Source organism: Vigna umbellata, chromosome 11 (assembly GCF_029865625.1).
Source record: "Vigna umbellata cultivar VRB3 chromosome 11, Vumbellata_1.0, whole genome shotgun sequence".
Taxonomy (NCBI): Eukaryota; Viridiplantae; Streptophyta; class Magnoliopsida; order Fabales; family Fabaceae; genus Vigna; species Vigna umbellata.
Genome location: NC_142175.1, coordinates 3,239,335 through 3,264,626, shown reverse-complemented (window position 1 = coordinate 3,264,626; position 25,292 = coordinate 3,239,335). Strand labels below are relative to the sequence as shown.

The 25,292-nt window shown below is 34.6% G+C and overlaps 1 protein-coding gene across 1 annotated transcript; it reads right to left on the bottom strand.

The window, feature by feature from the left end:
• Positions 1-4,884, bottom strand: LOC124825754 (uncharacterized protein At5g02240-like). The gene is made up of 7 exons (XM_047298452.2): positions 4,726-4,884; positions 1,737-2,008; positions 1,608-1,644; positions 1,413-1,510; positions 1,152-1,213; positions 579-702; positions 1-285 (listed from the first exon to the last, which is right to left on the bottom strand). Exons 1-7 carry the CDS (start codon positions 4,778-4,780, stop codon positions 166-168), a joined length of 768 nt encoding a protein of 255 aa, XP_047154408.1. The 5' UTR covers positions 4,781-4,884; the 3' UTR covers positions 1-165.
• Positions 4,885-25,292: the final 20,408 nt, after the last annotated feature.

Sequence of the window (25,292 nt, the reverse complement as noted above, 5' to 3'; positions counted from 1 at the left end):
TTAAAAGCATAAATATGAATTTTTTATTCAATGGTATTATTGAGCTACATTATTATTTATTTTGGTGTCTATAATCTTTAACATGATTTCCAAATCATTTATTGAACATTGATTATTATAGGGCATCCCTCTTCAGTTAATAAATAACGACCATTGCATTATCTATCAAAAACGAGCTGTGATATTGGAAAACAAAGCCTTGAAGTCCTTCGTTGGGGTACCCACTCCCTCAGGTTTTGATGCCAAGTCAAATGCCTTGAATTTGACCTCCTCAAAATTCAGTGCCTGTCAAACGAATTGACTCAAAATTCGATATACAAATCTCGTAATGAGTTGAAAACAGATTATGGTTGAATTTTTATGACACATGGGAAACTAATTATTTTTACTGGTGAACGAAAGAAAAAGTACTATAAAGAACCTTGGTTAGAAAACTAAAAGTGAAAAGCTTTTACTTAATATGTAAAAATGTTTTCGCTTGTGATTTTCTAAGGGTACTTTCATAAGATATCTAATAGAAACATCTTTTAATTCCTTGACCAATGATGGTTAGCAAGACCTTATAAAAAATTATATACCTGAATGCAGACTTCGGCAACATCAGCTCGAGGAATGGTTTTGGTTTCAGTCTGAAGAAGCTCGTCATCTTTTCCCACAATGAGTTCCCTAATCCCTCCTTCTTTATCTAGCAAACCACCGGGCCTGATTCAGCACAAAACGTGAGGAAATATTATGCAGATGGACACAATTTTGAAAAATGTTCAAAAAAATGTCACTCCAAAAATTTTAAATTTACATCGCCAACAAGAATATCAATGTATGTCCAAGACCCAGTAATTATGGAGTAGATATAAAGCAAATGAAATCGAATTTGTATTGCTACGCATCAGATTCAAATGGAGTAATGTAGGCACCAAACGAATTAACAAATATCAATGTTGTTCCCTCAGAATCTTCAAAAACTTTCATAAACAAGACACGGCATCAAGTATCAATATTCTCTTAATATTGCTAGATAATGCACTCAACCAAAACAGATATCAAGATAAGGTTGTTGAGTTGATTCAAGAGAATGGGCCAATATAGTAAAACAAAACAGAGAGAAACGTAGGACAAACAATACTTCTTGATATGGATAGAAATTAGTGTACCTTATGATTGTGTATGTAAGACCAGAATCAGCCAGATACTGTTCAGCCTTTCGCTTCCAAATCTGAGATCAATATAAAACTATAAGCTGCCAATGAAAGCGGAAACAAAACGATAGAGGGGAAGAGAAAATGGCACTATCTTTTAACTAAATCGCATTATGCTAAGAAATGGAACTTAAGCTCCATTTATTATAATAGAAAAACAAGGCCATGAGATTATGAAAGAATTCAATTAATAGTATAATAGAAAATATGACCAACCAATATATTCCCATTTCCCAAGCTGTTCAGAGGATGATTAGTGTTTGTTCCACCCATAGACCCAACCAACACAACATGCTTCACTCCTGCAGCCTTGGCTATTCATAGAGGTAATACAGTTTCAGTATCACAAGCACGGATGAATTTGTAGCATGATTTACAACAACAACAAATGGAATGAATGCAGATTCTTACCAGCATCTATTTGATTCTTCTGGCCAATCCAGTCAACCTAAAATATAAATGAGTAAGCTATAGTATTAATAAAACAATATACATATATAAATAAACTGAGCATGCATAGGGAATAATATGTAATGGCACCTGTTCAGGATATGCACCATCATCAAAATAGAACTCAGGCCTTCCACCTTTTGTTGGATCAAACCCGGGCTTCATTTGTGGAACTGCACTTGTGAGGATTATGAGAGCATCTATACCTTGAAATGCAGGAGTAATACTTTCAGCATCTCTGATATCCCCAACAAAAACATCATTTGCACCGCCAATTTTCTGTTTACTTTCTTCTGTTCTAACAAGGCCTCTGGTAACATACAGATTTGGCCTCTCTTTTAATTTTTTATACACAATTTGTCCTGAAAAATTATCCAATGAATCACATTGAAAATTGTAAATTAGGGAGAGAAAAGGATAGTGTTCCTCACATTATCATAGAAACAGAGGTTAAAAACTGTAATCATGTAGTCACGAATAAGAAGCCATGATTTCAACTTCCAAATCGAATGATAATGAAGAAAGAAGGTTGACTTTTACGTAGAATGAGAACAAGCTATTGTAATCTTAAGCAATCTTTACCCTTGTATTTGTGAGGTAGAACATTGTTCGTGTTTGATAGCAACATAAAAGAGTGTTTATCATCTTGTATCTGTTTTAGGATTTTATTTAGTAAACCAATGATCCTTTGATCCCACTTTTTTGAAATCAGAGTGTTTTAGTCAAGAGTGGTTGGGTCCAAAGAATGCTCAAGTCTTAACCAAGAGGGGTTGCGATCTAAAGAATATTCATGCTAAGCTAAAAGTGATTGCGTTCAAACAATACTTGTGGTTTAGCTAAACATGGTCATGTTTCAACCAATATTCAATCTAAGCTAGGAATGGTTGCATTCTAAAGAATACTCAATATTAGTCAAGAATGGTTGTGTTTCAAATAATACTCTTGTTTAGGCAGGAGTGGCTATTGCTAAAGAATACTTGAGTTTAGTCCAAAGTGATTGAGTTCAAATAATACTTGCTTTGTAACTTGTAATGTTAGTTTGCCTTAGTAGAACCTTGTTGTTGATCAAGAATTGGACCTGGTATAGGTTTATCAGACAAACCAATATAAAAATATCTACCATAACCTCTCTATCTCTTATTCCTTTTATATCACATGTTATTAACCTGCGTTGAACCTAAGCAGGAGAATTTTGCAAAAACAAGTTTTGAAAAGTGGTTTTTGACAGTGCATCAGTTTTAACTCACATCCCACAATTACTTGTCAAATACTACTCTTAAAGAATAATGCTTGACACTGTGTTTGTCCACCAATACTCACGTTCATCAAACAAAATTTTTTGAAAAGTTTTACTACACAATTTAATCCTTCCTTCTTGTGTATTTGACCTGTTTTTAACACAATTCATCCTTTCAAATCATATATTTAACACTTCCCCTTTTAGCTAGAATATATGTATCATGAGTCAAGTTAGTTAAAAATGGTCAAATAGCACAGTCGCTGAAAGAGACAAAAAGGGTAGATGTTTAAACAGTTGCTAGAAAGCAAAAAGCAAATTCTCAGATAATGCAAAGGCAGCTTGAAACCAAAAATGAGTAGAGGACACAATAGCTGACAGAAAGCAAGAATGCTCAGAGCACACGGTATTGAAAAGTAAAATTTCTCAAAGAGCACGGTAGCAATTGGAAAGCAAAATTGCTCAAAGAACACCACAGGTGCTAGAAAGAAAAAAGGGACAAAAGTAGGTAGAAGAAAATACTGCCAAAAATGTTGTCATAAATAGTATTTTCTGGTAAACAGTTCTCGCTGGAATAATGTATACGATAAACAGTGCTCACCAGAAAAACTGTTGACAACCGTCATGCCAAAAAAACTTTGAAAAGAAACACCAATAGTGCTTCTCTTTATAGAATTGTAGCAGAAATTTGATTCGAGTTTCATATATATTTCTAAGATCACAAATTGTGATTGAAGCATTTCATTAAACTTGAATCCAATGACTATAAAACCTCCATTAAGTTCCCTGTCTTTGCATAAAATGGATTTAAGAAATCTAAATCACTAAGGGACTGAACATGGACTTTCTATAAAATAGATTAATGAAACATAAACCACTGAGGTGCTGAACATGTTTAAAAAATCTAAACCACTGAGATTAATGAAAAATAAAATGGATTTAAGAAATCTAAACCACTGAAGTACTGAGGCGCTGAACAGATTCACTCTCTATAAAATGAATAAAAGAACTGCTGAACATGTTCACTTTAATATATAGCTGACCCGTGTTTCATTGAACTTGCATTTCTCTGTTTCACTCCTACTAAAGGGAAACCCCTCATCTAGAAAGCCTTACTTTACTTAGCAACCCAGGTTCAGAATTTACTTGTTTTCATCACTCTTAAACCTGAACCCTATTATCTATTAAAGACATGATTTTTCTCTCAAAGACACCCAAAACCAAATTATGAAATCAAAGTCGACAACTGATGTTTTAAACACTACATGTCGTGAAAATGAGACCAGAAAAAAACAGGATTTGATGAATCTGTTCTTTAATATTTAATCAGTGCTAACGAACACCTTAACTACTGAAACAAGGACAATGATACAGGTTTTATGTGTTTAGGTTACTATATCCACATATTTAATATTCTACCTCAAGCAGACCCAAATCCTACTCCGTATTTCAAAATGATATCAGATGAAGAAAACTCTACAACCCTCTTCCACATTGCAAATAAAATCATTAAAACATGTAGTTAAAAGGATTTGCAAACCAATAGTTTCTGCAGCTGGTGAAATTTTTAATTTATTAAATATTAGCTAATCTCTCTGACAATTACTATATGTCTTTAATCCGACCAATTATTACAAGTTCATTATTGTTCATTTAAATTTAAAATTAATTTTTAATCATATAATATGAAAAATCTTGTGTATAAACCCCAAACTTGCTCCTGTATCAACATTCTTTGACAAAATTCTCAACAATCCGAAATATAGATAACCATAATGCAGTCAAATCACTAAACCTCAATTAAAATACTAACAAAACAGATTCGAAAAAGTAAGCAAGCACCTGTGCGGCCACCAGATCCGGTTACAAGCACGGTTCTTGGGGACAAATCAGCCATGGACGTAACAGTAGAGTGTAATTGGTACTGTGAATGTGTTGAAAATGGTAAAGACAAAAGGGAAATATAAAAGGAAGGAAAATAGATATTTAGAAAAAGAGTCTTAACCAACAAGAAAAGAAACACAATGTACATATGTGGAAGTGAATGTCTGGACTGCTTTAACTTACTGCACCAAAGAGTAAAAAATCTTAATTATTCCTTCTGTGTATAAAATATTCAAATTAATTATTATTGTTATTATAACTTTATAGTGAAATAGTTTTAAATTTAATATAAAATTAATATTTAAAATTATATTTCATAGCGAAATAGTCTTATAAAAGTAATATATATAAAATTTTAAACATTTGATGAAGAACATTTTATTTTAAAAAAAAAATTAACATACTCCAAAGAAAACCAAAATTGGTTATTAAAAACAGTATTAGTGTAACTATGGTACTGACAGGTTAGCTGTAGTGTTTATTACGGCACTGATAGGTAGGTTGTAGTGTTTATTACGGCACAGGTAGCTAGGTAGGAAAGGTGAGGCTGTGGTGATTGGGGATAATTGGGTTAGATAATTAAATAAATAACTAAAATTAAGGAAAATGAATGTTAGAATTCGGATTATATGGATATCTAATTCATTTAAATTTATATTTTAATATATATAAATTTTAAAATAACATTTTAAATTTTATTAATAATATGAATCTATTTTTGTTAACATTTAGTATTAAGTTATATAAAATTACAGTTTATTATAATAATTATTTCTTTAATTAAAGATTTACAATTTATGCCATTTATTAAAAAAATAATACTTTTTTTGTTAAAAAGATTAAATTTAATATGAATTTACAATTCATTAAATTAATTTATAATTTAAACAATTAACTTAATAAATTAGAAGATGGGATATAGATTTTAAAATATTAAATTTAAAATATACTAGATTAGTCAACTTGAATATGAATAGATCTAATCCTATGATGCTCCCTCTTACACGTTACACGATAGTGTCTATTTGTTATTAGTTTTTTGGTTTAAACCCTTCGTTGGTCCTCAAGTTTGTATGAAAATCTCAGTTGGGTCCTCAAGTTTTTTTCTGTCTCAATTGGGTCATATTTTTTGTAAAAGTGAGCACATTTTGCCATAACCGTTAAGTGTTGTGAAACGGCGTTAAATTGGTGTGAGCTGGAGCACAGAGAATGTGGTGATGTGTATAGGGTTTCTTACGTGGACTGTTTTGTTTAAAAAAATAGTGTTGATATGGCATAAGTACCCTTTATTCATACTAGGTATATCAGAATTAGGGATTTGAAAATTGGAATTGGGGATTTAATTTCGTTGTTGCGAGGAAGCTGAATCGGTAACTGCAAACGACGCGGTTGGTCCGGCGAGCGAGTGCGAACATTCATGGATTAAATGATAATGATCTTAAAGCAAGAGGAATGGTCTCTAGAGTGCTTTAAGGAAAAGGGAACAGCTTGTGATTTTGTATAGTTTTTACAAAGAAGGCTGTTTTATGACTTTTAGTTCCGCGAAGTTGTCATGAGAGAAGGGGTAGAATAAAAAATCCTTGGAGCTTTATCTTGCCAAATTGCATGTATGATCCATGTTGCAGACCTCGGATAGAGAATACGACACTATTGTTGTATGTGTGATATTGAGTATGTCTTGGTGCTTAGAGGTCTGGGAAGTTTGCATGAGGTTGTAGGTTGAAATCTCGTTACTGCCATTGTATAACTCTTGATTGTTACTTTTGGGGAAGTGGGAGCACTTTTCTTGATGCTTACTGTAATTTTACTTACTTTTTTGTTCAATTCTTTGGTGTTACTTGACGCATATCAATGTGACTGGTTTTTGACTTTTTGGAGTTTCTAGTTGTCAGTGTTGATTATTGTTTTCCAATGCCTTTCTTTGGAACTGTGGTTGTAATGCATTACCAGTTACTGTGATACTGATTCTGTTATTGAATAACTTGATTATATATCTACTGTGTTGTTTGACAGCAGTACCCTTTGAAGTATGCTATTCTGTCGATCCAATTAAAGTCCACAGGCATGGGTGGTCACAATTCCATGCAGTGAAGATGTCTTCCAACATACAATTTCTTGCTTCAAGGGACAATAGATCTCACTTTAGGAGACTCACATAGATTAATTAGAGACATTTTGTACAGTAGGCATATTCTCGAATTGTAACTATTTTTACCAAATTTTGGGTAATGATGATGAATTCAAATTTTTGCATCTATTTTTCCCTTTCAATGTTTACTTCTCCCAGCACTTACAATGGTATACAGCAGTAAAAAGACTCGACTATTCTCATAAATTTCACAGCATAAATAAGAAACCCAAGTGCTCGGCAATCAGGGCAAGGCAGGGAAGGGGAAGAGATGTTAGTATTTTGAAAGGGGGAAAATGAGAAGAATCAATTTCTTTAGAAGGAGTTTCAGAGGTTTTTTTTTATAGATCTGGTGGATTTTTCCCCAACCAAGACAGTTATAATGGACTTAAAGTTAAGTTGAATTCATTCGAATGGATAACATCCATTGTCATAGAAATTTCATATGAATTTGATGTAATGATTATCTATATATAATTATTCTATGAACATAATTTGCATTTTGTAAGAGGATAAGATTGCTTCTTTTGGTTGTTTGGATTGATAAACAAACATTACAGGAAAAAAGAAAAAAAAAAGAGAGAAATTACTTCATCCCATCCATCACCATGCGATTTCACCCACTTAAAAATCCTCACGGGAAAACATCACCTTTTATTCCGTTTTCTTTTCTAAATATTACCCAATAAAAAAGTAGGGCAATTTCTCGTCCTTGCATCATCTTGAGATAAGAGATTACAAACTTGGGCAATAATCCCCCATTCAAAGAGAAAGATACTTAATTTCTATTTTCATCCCTAAAAAGATGGCAGTATCTTAAAATAGTTCAAGGATTGAAGACTATTCAATTTGCCTAAAACCCCAGAAAACAAAACTGATGGCAACCTTTTGGTTGTTGGCATAGAATTACAAGACGAGAATGGTGTCTGAATCAAAGAGCAACAAGAGGATCCCAAACAAACAAATCCCCAATGTCTTGGAAATTATCGCACTCTCTTTGCCAACTCGTAAAACCATGAATGTTCGCACTCGTTCGCCGGACCAACCGCGTCGTTTGCAGTTATCGATTCAGCTTCCTCGCAACAACGAAATTAAATCCCCAATTCCAATTTTCAAATCCCTAATTCTGATATACCTAGTATGAATAAAGAGTACTTATGCCACATCAACACTATTTTTTTAAACAAAACAGTCCACGTAAGAAACCCTATACACATCACCACATTCTCTGTGCTCCAGCTCACACCAATTTAACGCCGTTTCACAACACTTAACGGTTATGGCAAAATGTGCTCACTTTTACAAAAAATATGACCCAATTGAGACAGAAAAAAACTTGAGGACCCAACTGAGATTTTCATACAAACTTGAGGACCAACGAAGGGTTTAAACCTAGTTTTTTTTTAAAAGTAATTTTTTGGGTTAAATATGTTTTTAGTCCCTAAACTATTGGTCGTTTCTGGTTTTCGTCCCTCTTCCAAAGTAAGGTACAATTTGGTCCTCATTCTTTAGAAAAACGTTCGTTTTAGTCCTCAAAATTTTGTTTTTAGTCCTCGTTTTAGTCCTCAAAACGTTCGTTTTTTCGACTAAAACGAACGTTTTTTAAAGATTGAGGACTAAATTGTACCTTACTTTGGAAGAGGGACGAAAACCAGAAACGGTCAATAGTTTAGGGACTAAAAACATATTTAGCCCTAATTTTTTCTTGTTGAATAGATATTATTCTTTTATATTTGTCAATATATATGAATATTTATAAATATTTTTGTATTTTACTTTATCAAATTTTAAATAAATGATTTAAAGACAAATTTGAATAAAAAATTAATTTCCAATATCTCAATAAAATATTAATATAGATGAATTTAGTATTTCTCAAAAATATATTTAAATAAGTTATGTCAAAATATAAATTTTAAAATTTAATCTTTAACAGAAAAAACTCCATTTCAAATATTTAAAGAAAAAAATAGAAATATAGAAAATTAAATTTTAAATTATTCTTATATAATTTTTTTTCACTAGTCATTTTATTTTGATCACTTCAATTTTTAAAAAAAATACACAAACACAATTAACTTATAATTATTATTAGGCTTAATACCATTGTTGGTCCTTATTTTCATCAATTTTATCCGATGTGAGACTCTTTTTTTCAAATAAACGGGAGGAGAAGAAAGTCTACAAACTTAAGAAAGTACTTTATGGGCTTAAACAAGCTCCAAGGGCATGATATAAAAAAATAGAAGGTTATTTTCTCAATTAGTGTTATGAGAAGTGTGACTTTGAACATGCTCTCTTCCTTAAAAATGAAGAAGATGGTAAGTCTTTGATCGTTAGTTTATATGTGGATGATGGCAATCTCCTTGGCTAGGTTGGGCCAAAGCTAGGAGATGTGCATGGAGGGATGTTCCTTGGATGAATGGTGCGGAAATGTGGTGGTAAATGATCCAAAGATGATGAGCTAATGAATGAATGGTGTAGAAGCTCAAAGCCTCTAGGAGATATGATGGTGGTGTTGTAGTGTTTGGTGGCTCCAAGAGAAGTTAGGCCAACTCAAGGAGAAAGGTGACTAGAAGAGCCTCATGGGTTGCTCTAGTCTTGATCTAAGATGAGTAGTATGGACAAAAATGGGCAGCATAACATTACTCAACATTAAAGATGAAATACAAGGGTAGAGACACCTCTATTTATAGGCCAAGGGTGTCTCCTTCTAACCCTAAAAACATGATCTCCCCCCTTTGCTCTCATTGGCCAAAAATGAGGCCTTCTAAGGAGTGGACAAGTGTCCAAAAATCCTCTCCAATGATGGGAGGACATGTGGCCACTCACAACCCAAATGTCTCTGTCCTTGTCAGGCTCAGAAGTGGGAATCTCATTCAGAAATGGCTTGTCCAATGTCCCTATACTTGTCTGGTTCGCATCCGCCTTATTTTTTTAATCACTATATGGCTCAATAGAAAATATAACATGATTGTCTTCTTTGTAAATCGTTTGTTTTACAAGTTCAACCATGACTCTATTGATTGAAAATACATTGTAACAAGGGACAATGGCCTCCCCATTACTTGTTGTAGCAGGAGAAATCTAAGTGAGCTGGGATATATGAGAAGGTAAAGGCAAGTGTGTATCACATTGACTTGAATTAGGAGTGTTCTGAACACTGAATTAGTTGAAATTTGTGATTTAATGGGAGCATAATTCCCTACCAATGATTGAGTAGTTACTGAAGAGGATCCGAAATCTACTTTGTTACTAGGAGATGGTAGCAATGTGTTTATACCTAGAAATGAGGTTAAAGTATGTAAAAAAGTAATTTATTGCCTATTAGAATGGTCCATACTTTTTATAGAATAATAAAGAATTGTATACCTTGGACCAAATTTTTCGTACGAGATGGTCTACCACGAGGTTTCTTTGCAACTTTACAACCATCTCTTGTTGAAGTATCTTTTCTCTTTTGGTGAAGCAAAGATGATGACAAGTTTATAATATCCATGCATGTAGGTGATGGAAGCATCCTTGCAATTCAATCACGAACACTTCCAAAACCAGAGAAGGCAGCGATTAGTTGGATGACGATGAGGCACGGTAAGTGTTTGATGAATGTTTCAATGAAGGTGTATGAGTAGATCAAGGAATCTCAAGCTCCGAAAGCCTTCCAAGAGGGAAGGAAGCTAGAGGAGAATGTGCAGAATAGGCACAAAGTGTTTGAACTCTGAAAGAATGTCTGGAGAAATCTCAACAGCATATCATTATCAATTCAAAGTTGAATTTACAAAGGATGAAGCCCCCTATTTATAGATGAAGGAGAACTTCTAAGACGTGTTATGCAAGCTATTCTAAAGGCACGTGATGCAATGAAAAGAAGCTTGGGAAGCAAGCTAAGTTTGCCAGCTAAGCAGAACTGCAGAGGAAGATGGAGTTGCTGTCTACGGTGTTCATGCATCTGAGCGTAACAGCAACATCTTCAATTTTATCTCCTTTGCTTTTCCTTGCTTGGTTACTCCTCCAAGTGTTTTGCCAAGCTTTATTTAATGACCTACAAAACAATGTAAAGTTATTTAAAGAGGAGGAAGATTTTAGTAATTAATACTCCATAAAAGCAAAGTAGTTAGTGCTCCCTCTTCCTCTTGGATTCTCTTAGACATGGCTCTTGTTAAAGGTCCTATGTTGAGCTTGGATGGTCCTCCATCAGTCCCTCCCTCTTGAAAAAGATCTGTCCCCAGATCTTGGGAACCCTGTTGGGCATCGCCTATGAAAGGAATTAGATCACAAATGTTAAAAGTAGGACTGACGCCATAACTTTCAGGAAGGTCTAACTGATATGCATTATCATTTATCTTCTTGATCACTTTGAAAGGACCATCACCTCTAGGGCTTAATTTGGATTTGCGTTGAGAAGGAAATCTATCCTTTCTCAAGTGAAGCCAAACTAAGTCTCCTTCTTTTAAGAGTACTTGTTTTCTCCCTTTGTTGTTGTATTCAGAATACTTTTGAGTTTGTTTTTCAATATGTGTTTTAACCTTTTCATGCAACTTTTTGATGAACTCCGCTTTAGAAAGACCTTCTTTATGAAGAAAAGAAGATGTTTCTGGAAGGGGAAGTAGATCAAGAGGTGTGAGAGGGTTAAAACCATAAACAACCTCAAAAGGAGAAAGTTTAGTAGTTTTGTGAACTACTCTATTATAAGCAAACTCTATATGAGGTAGATGATCATCCTAATTTTTAATATTGCCCTTCAACATTACCCGTAATAGAGTAGATAGAGACCTATTTACTACTTCTGTTTGCCCATCAGTTTGTGGGTGACATGTAGTAGAAAATAGTAGTTTAGTTCCTAGCTTAGCCCAAAGTGTTTTCCAAAAGTAGCTAAGAAACTTAACATCTCTATCAGAAACTATAGTTTTGGGTAAACCATGCAATTTAACAACTTCTTTAAAGAAGAGTGTTGCTATATAGCTAGCATCATCTACTTTGTGGCAAGGTATAAAATGAGCCATTTTACTAAATCGATCAACCACCACAAAGATAGAATCAAAGCCCTTTTGAGTTCTTGGTAGACCTAAGACAAAATCCATACTAATGTCTTCCCAAGGGGTACTAGCTATGGGAAGAGGAAGATAGAGTCCATGAGGCATTACTTTAGACTTAGCTTGTAAACAAACTATGCAACTAGAACAATGCTTTTGGACATCTATTCTCATGTGTGGCCAATAAAATTTGCTTTTCAAAGTATGAAGAGTTTTATCAACTCCATGATGGCCCATGAGTCCTCCACCATGACTTTCTTTGATAAGAAGCTTTCGAATAGATCCTTGGGGTATGCATAGTTTTCCTTTATTAAAAAGATACCCCTCAGAAATATAAAATCCATCGAATGGCTTCTTAAGACAAGATGCATAAGTAGATGCAAAGGTAGGATCAGATTCATAAAGTTGTTTAATGTCATCAAAACCTAGTATTTGGGATCCTAGAGTAACTAGCAATGCATGTCGTCTAGATAAAGCATCCGCAACAACATTAGTACTCCCCTTTTTATGTTTGATGACGTATTGAAACTGCTCAAGGTACTCAATCCACTTTGCATGTCGCTTGTTCAACTTTCCTTGCCCTTTAAGATACTTGAGAGATTCATGGTCAGTGTTTATTATAAACTCTTGAGACACTAAGTAATGCTCCCAAGTTTTCAATGCTCGAATGAGGGCATAAAGTTCTTTGTCATAGGTAGGATAATTCAAAGTAGGTCCCCTAAGTTTTTCACTAAAATAAGCTATTGGGTGACCTTCTTGTATAAGAACAGCGCCTATTCCTACCCCAGAAGCATCACATTCTACTTGAAAAGTTTTGGAAAAATTAGGTAAATGTAGAATGGGTGCATGTGTTAACTTATGCTTTAAGGTCTCAAAAGCTAGACTTTGTTTCTCATCCCATTTGAATGGCACATCCTTCTTCAAAAGTTCATTAAGGGGAGTAGCAATAGTAGAAAAATTTTCTACAAAACGTCTATAGAAACCTGCTAGACCTAGAAAACTTCTTACTTCTCCCACTGTTTTGAGGATAGGCCATTCTTGGATAGCTTTGATTTTGCTAGGATCAACATGTACTCCTTCTTTCCCAACTTTGAAGCCTAGAAAAATAACACTCTCTTGACAAAAGGTACATTTGTCAAAGTTGGCAAATAAATGGTGTTGTCTAAGCAAAATCAATACTTTCCTCACATGATGAAGATGTTCTTTAAGACCTTTGCTATAAATTAAAATATCATCAAAGTAGACTACAACAAAACTGCCTATGTATTCCTGAAGGACATGATTCATTAATCGCATGAAGGTACTAGGAGCATTGGTTAAGCCAAAAGGCATGACTAACCATTCATAAAGGCCAAATTTGGTCTTAAAAGCGGTTTTCCATTCATCTCCTTCTTTAATTCTGATTTGATGATACCCACTTTTAAGATCAATCTTGGTGAACATGTTTGCTCCATGTAATTCATCTAGCATATCGTCCAATCTAGGAATAGGGTGCCTATACTTGACTGTAATGTTGTTAATAGCCCTGCAATCTGTACACATTTTCCAAGATCCATCTTTCTTAGGTACTAACAACACTGGCACCGCACAAGGGCTAAGGCTTTTCTGTATCCACCCTTTTCCCAATAAATCATTAACCTGCTTCTCTATCTCTTTGGTTTCTGTGGGGTTAGTCCTATAGGCTGGCCTATTAGGAAGTCTGGCTCCTGGAATTAAATCAATTTGATGTTCAATTCCCCGAAGAGGTGGTAAACCACTTGGAACCTCTTTAGGAAATAAATCATTAAACTCTTTCAAAAGCTTTTGTAACCCCTTTGGATGAGAATCAAGTGGATGATTTATGGAAAGAAGTGCCTCCTTACAATAGAGAAGAAAGTGAGGTTGTCCAAGGAAAAGATTTTTGGAAGTGTGTGGTGGGACAACTTCATTGGTTGAGGCACTTTCAACCAAACTCAACTTCGTCTCTTTGGAAACTTTATTAGAGTAAAGTTTCTTCTCACCATCCAACTTCTTCTTAAGTATTATCTGATCCTCTCGCACTTGTGATGGTGTAAGAGGACTCAAGATAATCTTTTTGCCTTTATGTTGAATGGTGATCTTGTTGGTGACTCCATCATGCAAAGCCTGTTTGTCAAATTGCCAAGGCCGTCCAAGTAAAATGTGACCCGCTTCCATTGGAACAATATCACAAATGATTTGGTCTTCATACTTGCCTATGGAAATGGGAACACTTACTTGTTCCGTAACAACTATTCCTTCATCCTCTTTTATCCATTGAAGTTTGTAAGGTTTAGGATGAGGAGTAGGAGTTAAGCCTAGCTTTTCAACCATTCTAGTGCTATAACAATTACAACAAGAACCACTATCCACAATCATAGAACATGTTTTATCAAGAACTTTGCAGCGAGTGTGGAATAGGTTTTCTCGTTGAGTTTGTTCTAAGTCAACATGCTTTGCCTCAAGGAGTCTCCTAACCATGAAAAGATCTCCATCGCAAGGTGGAGCTTCATGTTCCTCTTCAGATGAGGACAACTCAGACACACTAGAGGATGACTCCTCACTATTACTTTTATGTTCAAGGATATAGGTTGACTTTTTAAAGTGACACTCAGTTGAATAGTGTCCTCTGGCCCCACATTTGAAACATCTAGTCTCCCTACCCCTGGTATCTCTGGGTGGCTCTCTTGGAATTCTTTGTTCTTTTCCTTTAGAGCTTTCTTTTTCCCTTTTTAGCTCTCTATCTTTGCTTTTGAACTTATCTTGTGTCCTTTCTTGCTCTCTCTCCTTGGTTTCCTCATATCTTGGAAAGCTACCCTCCCTCCTAAGATCTCTCCTATATGATGATGTGGTAGGGTAGGTTCTTTTTGCGGAAGCTTTTCTCCTGTTTTGTTCTTCCACTCTCACACATAGCTGGACAAAATCATTTAGATCTAAGTAAGGTAAGAGTTCTACCTTATCTCTAATCTCATAGTTTAATCCACTCTGGAATCTAGCTATGGTGAATCTCTCCTCCTCTTTGATTCCCGCTCTCAACATGAGTAACTCTAATTTTTGCCTATATTCTTCAACACTCATGTTTCTTTGTTGAAGTCTATGGAGCTTGTCCATGACTTCTCTAGCATAATAGGCTGGGACATGTCGCCTGTGTAAGGCTGTTTTCAACTCATTCCAATATTGGATTTTGTAGTCGCCATTCATCCTTTGGTCCCTTATGATGGATGTCCACCAATAAAGGGCTGCACCTTGAAAGGTTAAGGTGGCTAGGGTCACTCTCCTCCTATCATCTATGTTGTAGCATTCAAAAATTTGTTCAACCTTCATCTCCCACTCAAAGTATTCTTCAACATTATCTCTACCATAGAAAGGAGGAAGGTCAAGCTTAGGTTCTACATGATGTTCTCTATGGTTGTGATGTCGCCTAGGAGGGTGTTGATAGTGATCATAAGGTTGGTAAGTATGGTGATCACTATGGTGGGAATGATCATCTTGATCATAATTTTGCCTATGAGAGTGATTTCCCTGTGTGTGCCTGCTTTGATTGATAGTAAGAGTGGCGACTATTTGCCTTAGCTCATTCAACTCAGTCTTGGTTCTATTGAGCTCTTCTCGCAACTCTATGTTCTCTTGATCTTGAGTGACATTACCTTGAACACTAGAGTGACTCATGCTTGTGAAGTAGAGAAATTGTTTTCACAATGATTTGAAAACCTTGCACAAGTATGAATCAAAACTTTTGAAAAGAGAATTTGAGGTGTTTTTGGTAAATGACTTCGATAGAGATTCTAAAGGTGATGAAACCGAATAGCTCCCAGGAAGGAGAGGTGAGTCACAATGGACAAGCTTAGAAACCTTGTCCTTCCTTAGCCAGAGTGTCTCCTCACGCTTCTCACCCAAGTTTCTAGATAGAAGTCATTCAAAACCTTTTTGAAATGCAAAGATGGTATGCTCCTAGAAACCAAACGAAGGTTTAACTATGTGAAACGCGCTCCTAAGTATCACGGAGACTTAAAACATAAAAGACAATCAAGCAAGAAAATAAATGAATGGAAATGGAAGACAATGATAACCGGTCCTATGTGAAAGTGCAAGTGACACTTGGAGCCCCTTGACACACTTTCACTCTAATAAGTGGGAACTAACTATGACAATGTTGCTTAGTAGACTTGGAATTGCTTGGATAGCATTTTTCCAAGTTACTTTAAGTTTGAGAAATGTAAAGCAATTAAACTCCAAAGGTTCCGTGATACAAAGCTGAAAATTGGAGAAAAATGAGCTATTCTATGTATACAAGGAAGGCTACCAAATCTGAATGTAGTTTAGCTCCAAAAGTATGTGAAATTTTTGGTGTGAAGGGTGGGGAAATGCTGCTGAAAACTGCACAAGAATGCAGCTTGGAGAACAACCTTTGTAGCCAATTCTACAAACTCTCCACTTCCTAGTATGCTACCCTCTTGGAGGAAGCTTGTTGGAACTTGGATCACCTCAAAATGAAGTCACACTCCACTGTCAAACACTGAAACCGTGAGGTGATGGAAAATCTGCTGCACTAGAAATTAGTTAACCAAAAACCAGTTTTTAAACATAGTTTGGAAGCCAAAAATGATGAATGCAAGTGATATACGGCTAGAACAAAAGGTAGCACTCAAAAGGAACCTAGGATAGGGTCTAGAACAGATTATAAAAGCAAGAAAAGACTCAAAACAGTGAGGAAAATCTGTGCTGTAAAACTGTTTGATGTAATTTCCAAACTGTTTGTCAAAATGCCATAAAGAACTGTAGAACTTGTGTTTTCTAGTTTTTTGATGTGTAAACTGGATTGCAGGGATTTAATTGCCTTTTTCAGATTGGTTTACACCTGTGTATGGATTTAATTGTGTTTGGGACAAGATCCCCAGCTTTTGCCAAACCAGTTTACAATTTGAATCTAAGATGGTGGCTAAAAATATGACAACAGCAGTAAAAGTGGCTGAAAAATAAGAAACAACAGTATGGAATTTGAATGGCAGTGAAGTCAACTGCTCAATGACACTTCAAGCAGCTTTATAGCATCATAATAGGTGTGTCCAAGCACTCAATCAGCAAAGAAATTGACTGCTGTAAAAGATGACAAGTGCACTACTTAAAAATGAGGAAAATTTGGTGGTGCAGCAAGTCAATACCAAGTTGGCTCAAAATTTACCATATGAACAGTAACCAACCAATTTCAATTCACCAAAAATGACTCGAAACTCAATGAAACTGATCTAAAACAGACAAGATCTCAATATGAGTTGTGCACTTGCATATTTCAAGTAAAATGATGGTTCAAGATTTGAAATGATACCTTGGCTATGAAAAGAGCAATTGGACAGTGCAAACAGGTTTTAAATGATCAAATGAATGTGTTCAAACAGTTGCAATGCACAAAAACATACACATGCTCGAAATCATAGTCAGAGTTGCTAATTATGCAGCAAAAAAAACTAGAAATCTGCATTAGAATTGAAAAAATTGCATAGAATCAAGGCTGGCTGGATCGAACAAGATAGAAGAATGGTCCTATGCACTAGATCTAGCTTAGAAAAGATGAGCTAGAAGATTAAAATGACCTAAGACACAAGCAATGATATCAAGTACGGTGCAAAACTTGAAAATATTGTGACATTACCGAAACAGAGTTTTAAACAACTCAACTACTCTTTTTGTGATTCTGTGAGTATTGTGTGTTGTTATACTTCTAGCAATGCTTAAGAACATCACAAAAACTCGTACAAAGCTTAAGAATCACTAAATCTGAATCAAAACAGATTACAAAATATAAACCCAGAACTTGACTTTTTTCTGCAGAATTTGGAACCAAAAACAGTGTGCACTGCTGTTAACTCAAATGATCAAGCTGATTTGATGTCATTGCTTTATAGGATCAACATAGAGCTTAGTAGATGCACACGACTCAAAGAAAACGAAAAAAAAACGAAGCTGAAAACAGTAGCAATTACTTGACGGAATTAAAACTGCAGTGATTTTCTGCACATGACCGTGATACAAAACGGAAATGATGAATTTAGATGAATTGGATTCAATTAAAAGAATTGCACCGATTAAAATGAAGAACAAACACTAACGAACAGTGAATAGAATCAAACATTCACTCAAACACAGAATCAAACCAGAAAACAAAATGGAACAGTGACATATATGAACAGCACAAGACGGAAAAAAAAACAGAGGAATGGATACGAGACACTTAGCTCTTGAAGCGTGACTGAAACGACTGGCTCTTGATGCCAAATGATGGAAGCATCCTTGCAATTCAATCACGAACACTTCCAAAACCAGAGAAGGCAGCGGTTAGTTGGATGACGATGAGGCACGGTAAGTGTTTGATGAATGTTTCAATGAAGGTGTATGAGTAGATCAAGGAATCTCAAGCTCCGAAAGCCTTCCAAGAGGGAAGGAAGCTAGAGGAGAATGTGCAGAATAGGCACAAAGTGTTTGAACTCTGAAAGAATGTCTGGAGAAATCTCAACAGCATATCATTATCAATTCAAAGTTGAATTTATAAAGGATGAAGCCCCCTATTTATAGATGAAGGAGAACTTCTAAGACGTGTTATGCAAGCTATTCTAAAGGCACGTGATGCAATGAAAAGAAGCTTGGGAAGCAAGCTAAGTTTGCCAGCTAAGCAGAACTGCAGAGGAAGATGGAGTTGCTGTCTACGGTGTTCATGCATCTGAGCGTAACAGCAACATCTTCAATTTTATCTCCTTTGCTTTTCCTTGCTTGGTTACTCCTCCAAGTGTTTTGCCAAGCTTTATTTAATGACCTACAAAACAATGTAAAGTTATTTAAAGAGGAGGAAGATTTTAGTAATTAATACTCCATAAAAGCAAAGTAGTTAGTGCTCCCTCTTCCTCTTGGATTCTCTTAGACATGGCTCTTGTTAAAGGTCCTATGTTGAGCTTGGATGGTCCTCCATCAGTAGGTGTCACCGTGTTTTGCTTAGGAAAATCGGTGCTAGTACACACAACTAAAAAGAGTAGAAAAAATTAAATGAATAAGTTGAAGATGGAAAAACTCAAATAAATAAAAAATAACAAAACTATATTTTAATTCATTAACAACTAAAAAAGTGTCTACTTCGAACAACACAATTTTTTATTATAGCTCCGACGTTGGACAAGGGTGATGATGTTGCATTGAAATTGTCCAAAACATTCTGTTGATCATGCAATAACAATAGTATTTTGTGTTTCTCTTGCATCAACAAGACATTTTGTTTATCTAACAATGTGTTTTGTTTCTTAGTAAATATATATTGGTCCACAATTCCTTCTAAACTCAGCAAATTCTTTAATACCAAGAACACAAAAACTGACGAGAAAAGTGAAAAATTAAGAACGCTGATTCATTTGCCAGAAATTAAAAAAAATTATAATAACAAAAAGACTGAAAGATTAATGCGAGTAACCTCGTTTGTAGGTGAATCGACCAAGAGTGTCGAAGCTTCGTTGCGAAAGGTGGTGCGCGTTTGAAAGAATTGGTTGCATTATAGATATTGATCCACAATGAAGATATTTAGAGCCTCAGGAACATTACCCCTCAAGAGTCAAAAACATTTTGATTCACGAACATTTTGATTCACAATTTCTATATCTGTTAACATTTAGTGGATGACTTGTCTATTTCAATGTTTGAAAAATCAATTTTGGTTCAGGTCTCCAATCCTATGTTTACAAAATCAAGGTTTCCCCAAATGTCTCTTCTTTGTTAGGCCTAGACGTGGGAATCTCATTCAGAAATTCCTTGTCCAATGTCTTTATACTTGTCTTATTTGTTTGATCACTATATGCCTCAATTGAAGAAATAACATGATTGTCTTCTTTGTAAACCGTTTGTTTTATAGGTTGAACCATAACTCTATTGGTAGAAATACATTGTAACAAGGGACAATGGCCTCCCCATCACTTGTTGTAGCTGGAGAAATCTCAGTGAGTTGGGATATATGAGAAGGTAAAGGCAAGTGTGTATGATAATGACTTGAAGTGGAAAGTTTTCTGGAAACTGAATTAGTTGAAATTTGTGATCCAATGACAACATAATTCCCTCCCAATGATTGAGTAGTTATTGAAGAGGATCTAGAATCTAGTTTGTTAATAGGAGGTGGTAGTAATGTGTTTATACCTAGAAATGTGGTTAAAGTATGTAAAAAAGTAATTCATTGCATATGAAAATTGTGCATACTTTCTGTAGAATAATAAGGAATTATATACCTTGGACTTGATTTTTCTTACGAGATGCTCTACCACGAGGTTTCTTTGCAACTTTACAAGCATCTATTGTTGAAGTATCTTTTCTCTTTTGGTGAAGAAAAGATGATGACAAGTTTATATTATCCATGACTGTAGGCATCACCGTGTTTTGCATAGGAAAATCGGTGATAGTAAACGCAACTAAAAAGAAGTAGAAAAAATTAAATCGATATGTTAAAGATGGAAAAACTCAAATAAATAAAAAATAACAAAACTATATTTTAATTCATTAACAACTAAACAATTGTCTACCTGGAACAACACAGTTTTGTATTATGGCTGCGACATTGGACAAGGGTGATGATCTTGCATTGAAACTGTCCAAAACATTATGCAGATCTTGCAATAACATTTTTATTTTGTGTTTCTCTGTCATCAACATGACATTTTGTTTATCAAAAAATATGCTGTGTTTCTTAGTAAATATATATTGGTCCACAATTCTCTCCAAACTCAGCAAATTGTTCAATACAAAGAAAACAAAAATTGACGAGAAAAGTGAAAAATTAAAAACGCTGATTCATTTGTCAAAAATTATAAAAAATGATAACAACAAAAAGACTGAAAGATTAACACGATTAACCTCGTTTGCAGGTGAATCGATAGTCGAAGCTTCATTGCGAAAGGTGGTGCACGTTTGAAAGAATTGGTTGCGATATAGATATCGATCCACAATGAAGGCAATGAGAACCTCGGGAACACAAGAGTCAAAAACATTTTGATTCACGAACATTTTGATTCACAATTTCTATATCTCTTAACATTTAGTGGATGACTTGTCTCCTTCAATGTTTGAAAAATCAATTTTGGACTAGTTATCCAATCCTATGTTTGAAAAATCAAGGTTATCCCAAATGTCTTTGTCCTTGTCAGGCTCAGAAGTGGGAATCTCATTCAGAAATGGCTTATCTAATGTCCTTGTACTTGTCTGGTTGGCATCCGCGTAATTGGTGTGATCACTATATGGCTGAAAATGCGAAATAACATGATTGTCTTCTTTGTAAACCGTTTGTTTTACAGGTTGAACCATAACTATATTGGTGTAAATTACATTGTAACCAGGGACAATGGGCTCCCTATTACTTGTTGTAGCAGGAGAAAACTCAGTGAGCTGGGATATATGAAAAGGTAGAGGCAAGTGTGTATCACAATGACTTGAAGTGGAGAGTGTTCCGGAAACTTAATTAGTTGAAATCTATGATCCAATGAGAGCATAATTTCCTACCAATGACTAAGTACTTACTGAAGAGGATTCGAACTTTACTTTGTTACTAGAAGATGGAGGTAATGTGTTTATACCTAGAAATGAAGTTAAAGTATGTAAAAAAGTAATTGATTGCATATGAAAATGATGCATACTTTTTAGAGAAGAATAATGAATTCTATATGTTGGAGTTGATTTTTTTACGAGATGGTCTACCACGAGGTTTCTTAGCAACTTTACAACCATCTATTGTTGAAGATGGAAACTATATTTTAATTCATTAACAACTAAAATAGTGTCTACCTGGAACAACACAATTTTGAATTATGGCTGCGAGATTCGACAAGGGTGATGATCTTGCATTGAAATTGTCCAAAATATTATGCAAATCTTGCAATAAAATTTGTATATTGTGTTTCTCTTACATCAACTTTACATTTTGTTTATCTAACAATATGTTTTGTTTCTTAGTAAATATATATTGGTCCACAATTCCCTCCAAACTCAGCAAATTCTTTAATACGAAGAAAATAAAAATTGATGAGAAAAGTGAAAAATTAACAATGCTAATTCATTTGTCAGAAATTAAAAAAAATGATAACAACAAAAAGACTGAAAGATTAACGCGAGTAACACTAGTACAAAAACAATGTATAACGTCACGTGTTCAATGTCCAACCATTGAATAACCAACTTTAAAAATGAGCAGTGTCATTTTTGTAAATAAATGCAATTATTAAATGTCGTTTAGAATTGTAATTCGACGTAAAATGAAATAAAACATCGAATGACTTTTAAATTCGATTGTCAAAAGGTTAGTGAATTCAATAAAAATTTGAGCGGGAGATTGAAAATTCATTCATTTTATCTTAGTGCGCGATACCCTCTTCTCTTCTCAAACTTTTCTGCAATGAAGTTTGACGAGCATCACATGTAATCTTTCTTTCATTTGATACAAATGCATGTTAATTAATTACTTTATGTATGATTTTTGTTTGTTTAAGCGATTATTTTCGTGCTCTTGTCTTTCATAGGCGCATTCTGCTTTCTCTCTCACTGTGACGAAACTTTATTCCGACGAACCCACCTTTTGAAGGTTAGTTTTCATTTTCGTTTTTGTTTTTGTTTTCGTTTTGAAGAACTTATTAGTTGAACTTGTTTGTTGTTTTTTTTTTGAACTTGTTTGTTGTTGTTGTTTAGTTAAACTTGTTTGTTGTTGTTGTTTGATTGAAATTGTTTGTTGTTGGTTATTATTGTTTACTGTTGATACTACACTACATGTTCATAGTTCATGCTTTATAAAATACCAAACACTAAAATTTATTGTTTTTTTTCTTTTCAGGTCTCGTAGAATTGTAAAAAAGGATCCGGATTAATTAAAAACAAAAAAGAAATTGATTAACGTTGAATATTGACAAAATTTGACGTTAAGTTAATGTCGTATATTAACAAAATTCGACGTTAATTTAATGTCTCCTGGTATGACATCATTCGTGAATTCGCCGTTAAAAGCCCAAAATATTCAACGTTGTACGCGATTTTTGTACTAGGGTAACCTCGTTTGCATGTGAATCGGCAAAGAGTGTCGAAGCTTCGTTGCGAAAGGTGGTGCGCATTTGAAAGACTTGGTTGCTATATAGATATCGATCCACAATGAAGGCAATCAGAGCCTAAGGAATATTACCCATCAGGAGTCAAAAACATTTTGATTCACGAACATGTTGATTCAAAATTTCTATATCTCTTAACATTTAGTGGATGAGATGTCTCCTTCAATGTTTGAAAAATCAATTTTGGACCAGTTATCTAATCCTATGTTTGAAAAATCAAGGTTTACCCAAATGTCTCTGTCCTAGTCAGGCTCAGAAGTGGGAATCTCATTCAGAAATGGCTTGTCCAATGTCCTTGTACTTGTCTGGTTGGCATCCACCTTATTTGTTTGATCACTATATGGCTGAATGGGAGAAATGACATGATTGTCTTCCTTGTAAATTGCTTGTTTTACAAGTTGAACCGTAACTCTATTGGTTGAAATTACATTGTAACAAGGGACAATGGCCTCCCCATTACTTGTTGTAGCAGGAGAAATCTCAGTGAGCTCGGATATATGAGAAGGTAAAGGCAAGTGTGTATCACATTGACTGGAATTAGGGAGTGTTTCAGAAACTCAATTTGTTGAAATTTGTGATCCAATGAGAGCATAATTCCCCACCAATGACTAAGTAGTTACTGAAGAGGATCCAAAATCTACTTTGTTACTAGGAGATGGTAGCAATGTGTTTATACCTAGAAATGAGGTTAAAGTATGTAAAAAAGTAATTGATTGGATATGAAAATGGTGCATACTTTTTATAGTAGAATAAAGAATTATATACCTTGGACTTGATTTTTCTTACAATATGTGTTAGCATAAAGTTGAAGAGTAGAAATTTTGATGATGTCTCAAAGTCAAGTCTCGAGTGCTCTTATTGCAGGAAGATCTTCAAGAAGACCTGTTTTTATACTAAAGCTTTTGTAATTTAGTAGATTTATGTATAGGATGCATTTTATATTTGATTCTATGTATTGTTTGTCTTATGTTACGTTAAAATTTATTTTAAATCAGAAAATCCCATTTTATACTCAAGATAATCAATTATCAAATTATAATAATCGATTATCACTAATCAATTATGACTTGCCATCATTGATTATCATGAGCAATTATGAGAATTTTTAAGCATAATCAATTACCATAATTGGATAATTGATTATCACACGTTAATTAGTTGACAACGAATTTTTGGAGCTATCCTTGAGTGAGATCTCTATAAATTAGATTGAGACTGTCATTCTAAAATACGAAATACAAGATACAAAATAAGTGTATTTCGAAAAATCTTATCTGTAGTGTGCGGTGATAAGTGTTCTAGGGTTGGCTGAACCCTTGTGTTGTGGCTTTGAGAACTTGGCGTGTTGGCATAGAGCGCGAACTTTCACAGGGAGTGTGATTAAGTGATGTTTTTATTGTTGGGTACAAACAAAGTCCCACATCGGATAAAGTAAGAGATGTACATGGGTTTATATACACATAAGATACGTCTATTGGTAAGAGGCCTTTTGGAGTGGTACCAAAAGCAAATCCGTGAGGGCTTGGCCCAAAGCGGACAATATCTTACCAGTGTGGAGATCTATATGTGTTTGTGTGTGTGTTGTCCCTCCCTACAGTTGTTGGCATAGAGCGAGAACTTTCACAGGGAGTATGATTAAGTGTTGTTGTTGTTTCTGAGTTGAAAGCCTTCAAAGGAGGTGTTCATCCCTTGTGCATTACAAGGGAAATGACTTTCATCTCTTGGGGTAACAAGAGAGGTGTTCTAACCTTCAACTTTTTTATTTTCTTTGTGATTGTAACAGTTTGTTGGTTTGTGCTAGTGAAACGTTAATTCTCAGTTGAGATTAACAACTGGATGTAGGATCTTTGTGATCCGAACCAGGATAAAAATTACTTGTGCAATTTTCATTCTTCCTTACTCTTTAAATTTTTTTAAATTGTTTAAAGGAATTTTTATTTACGAGAAAATTTATTTAAAGAACGATTTGCGATAAGAAACCAATTCACCCCCCTCTTAGTTTGTTGCACGCGTTAACCATTTTGCTACGCCGCTCTACAAGATGGTCTACCACGAGGTTTCTTTGCAACTTTACAACCATCTATTGTTGAAGTATCTTTTCTCTTTTGGCGAAGCAAAGATTATGACAAGTTTATATTATCCATGAATGTAGGTGTCACCGTGTTTTGCATAGAAAAATTGGTGCTAGTAGACACAACTAAAAAAAAGTAGAAAAAATTAAATCAATAGGTTAAAGATGGAAAAACTCAAATAAATAAA

Excerpts from the sequence above, each read along its gene's own strand:
- LOC124825754 (XM_047298452.2), bottom strand. The coding sequence starts at position 4,780 with ATGGCTGATTTGTCCCCAAGAACCGTGCTTGTAACCGGATCTGGTGGC. Across the intron at positions 1,214-1,412 it reads TGGGAAATGGGAATATATTG|ATTTGGAAGCGAAAGGCTGA; the intron begins GTTGGTCATATT and ends TATTGATCTCAG. Across the intron at positions 703-1,151 it reads CTTACATACACAATCATAAG|GCCCGGTGGTTTGCTAGATA; the intron begins GTACACTAATTT and ends GTGCTGAATCAG.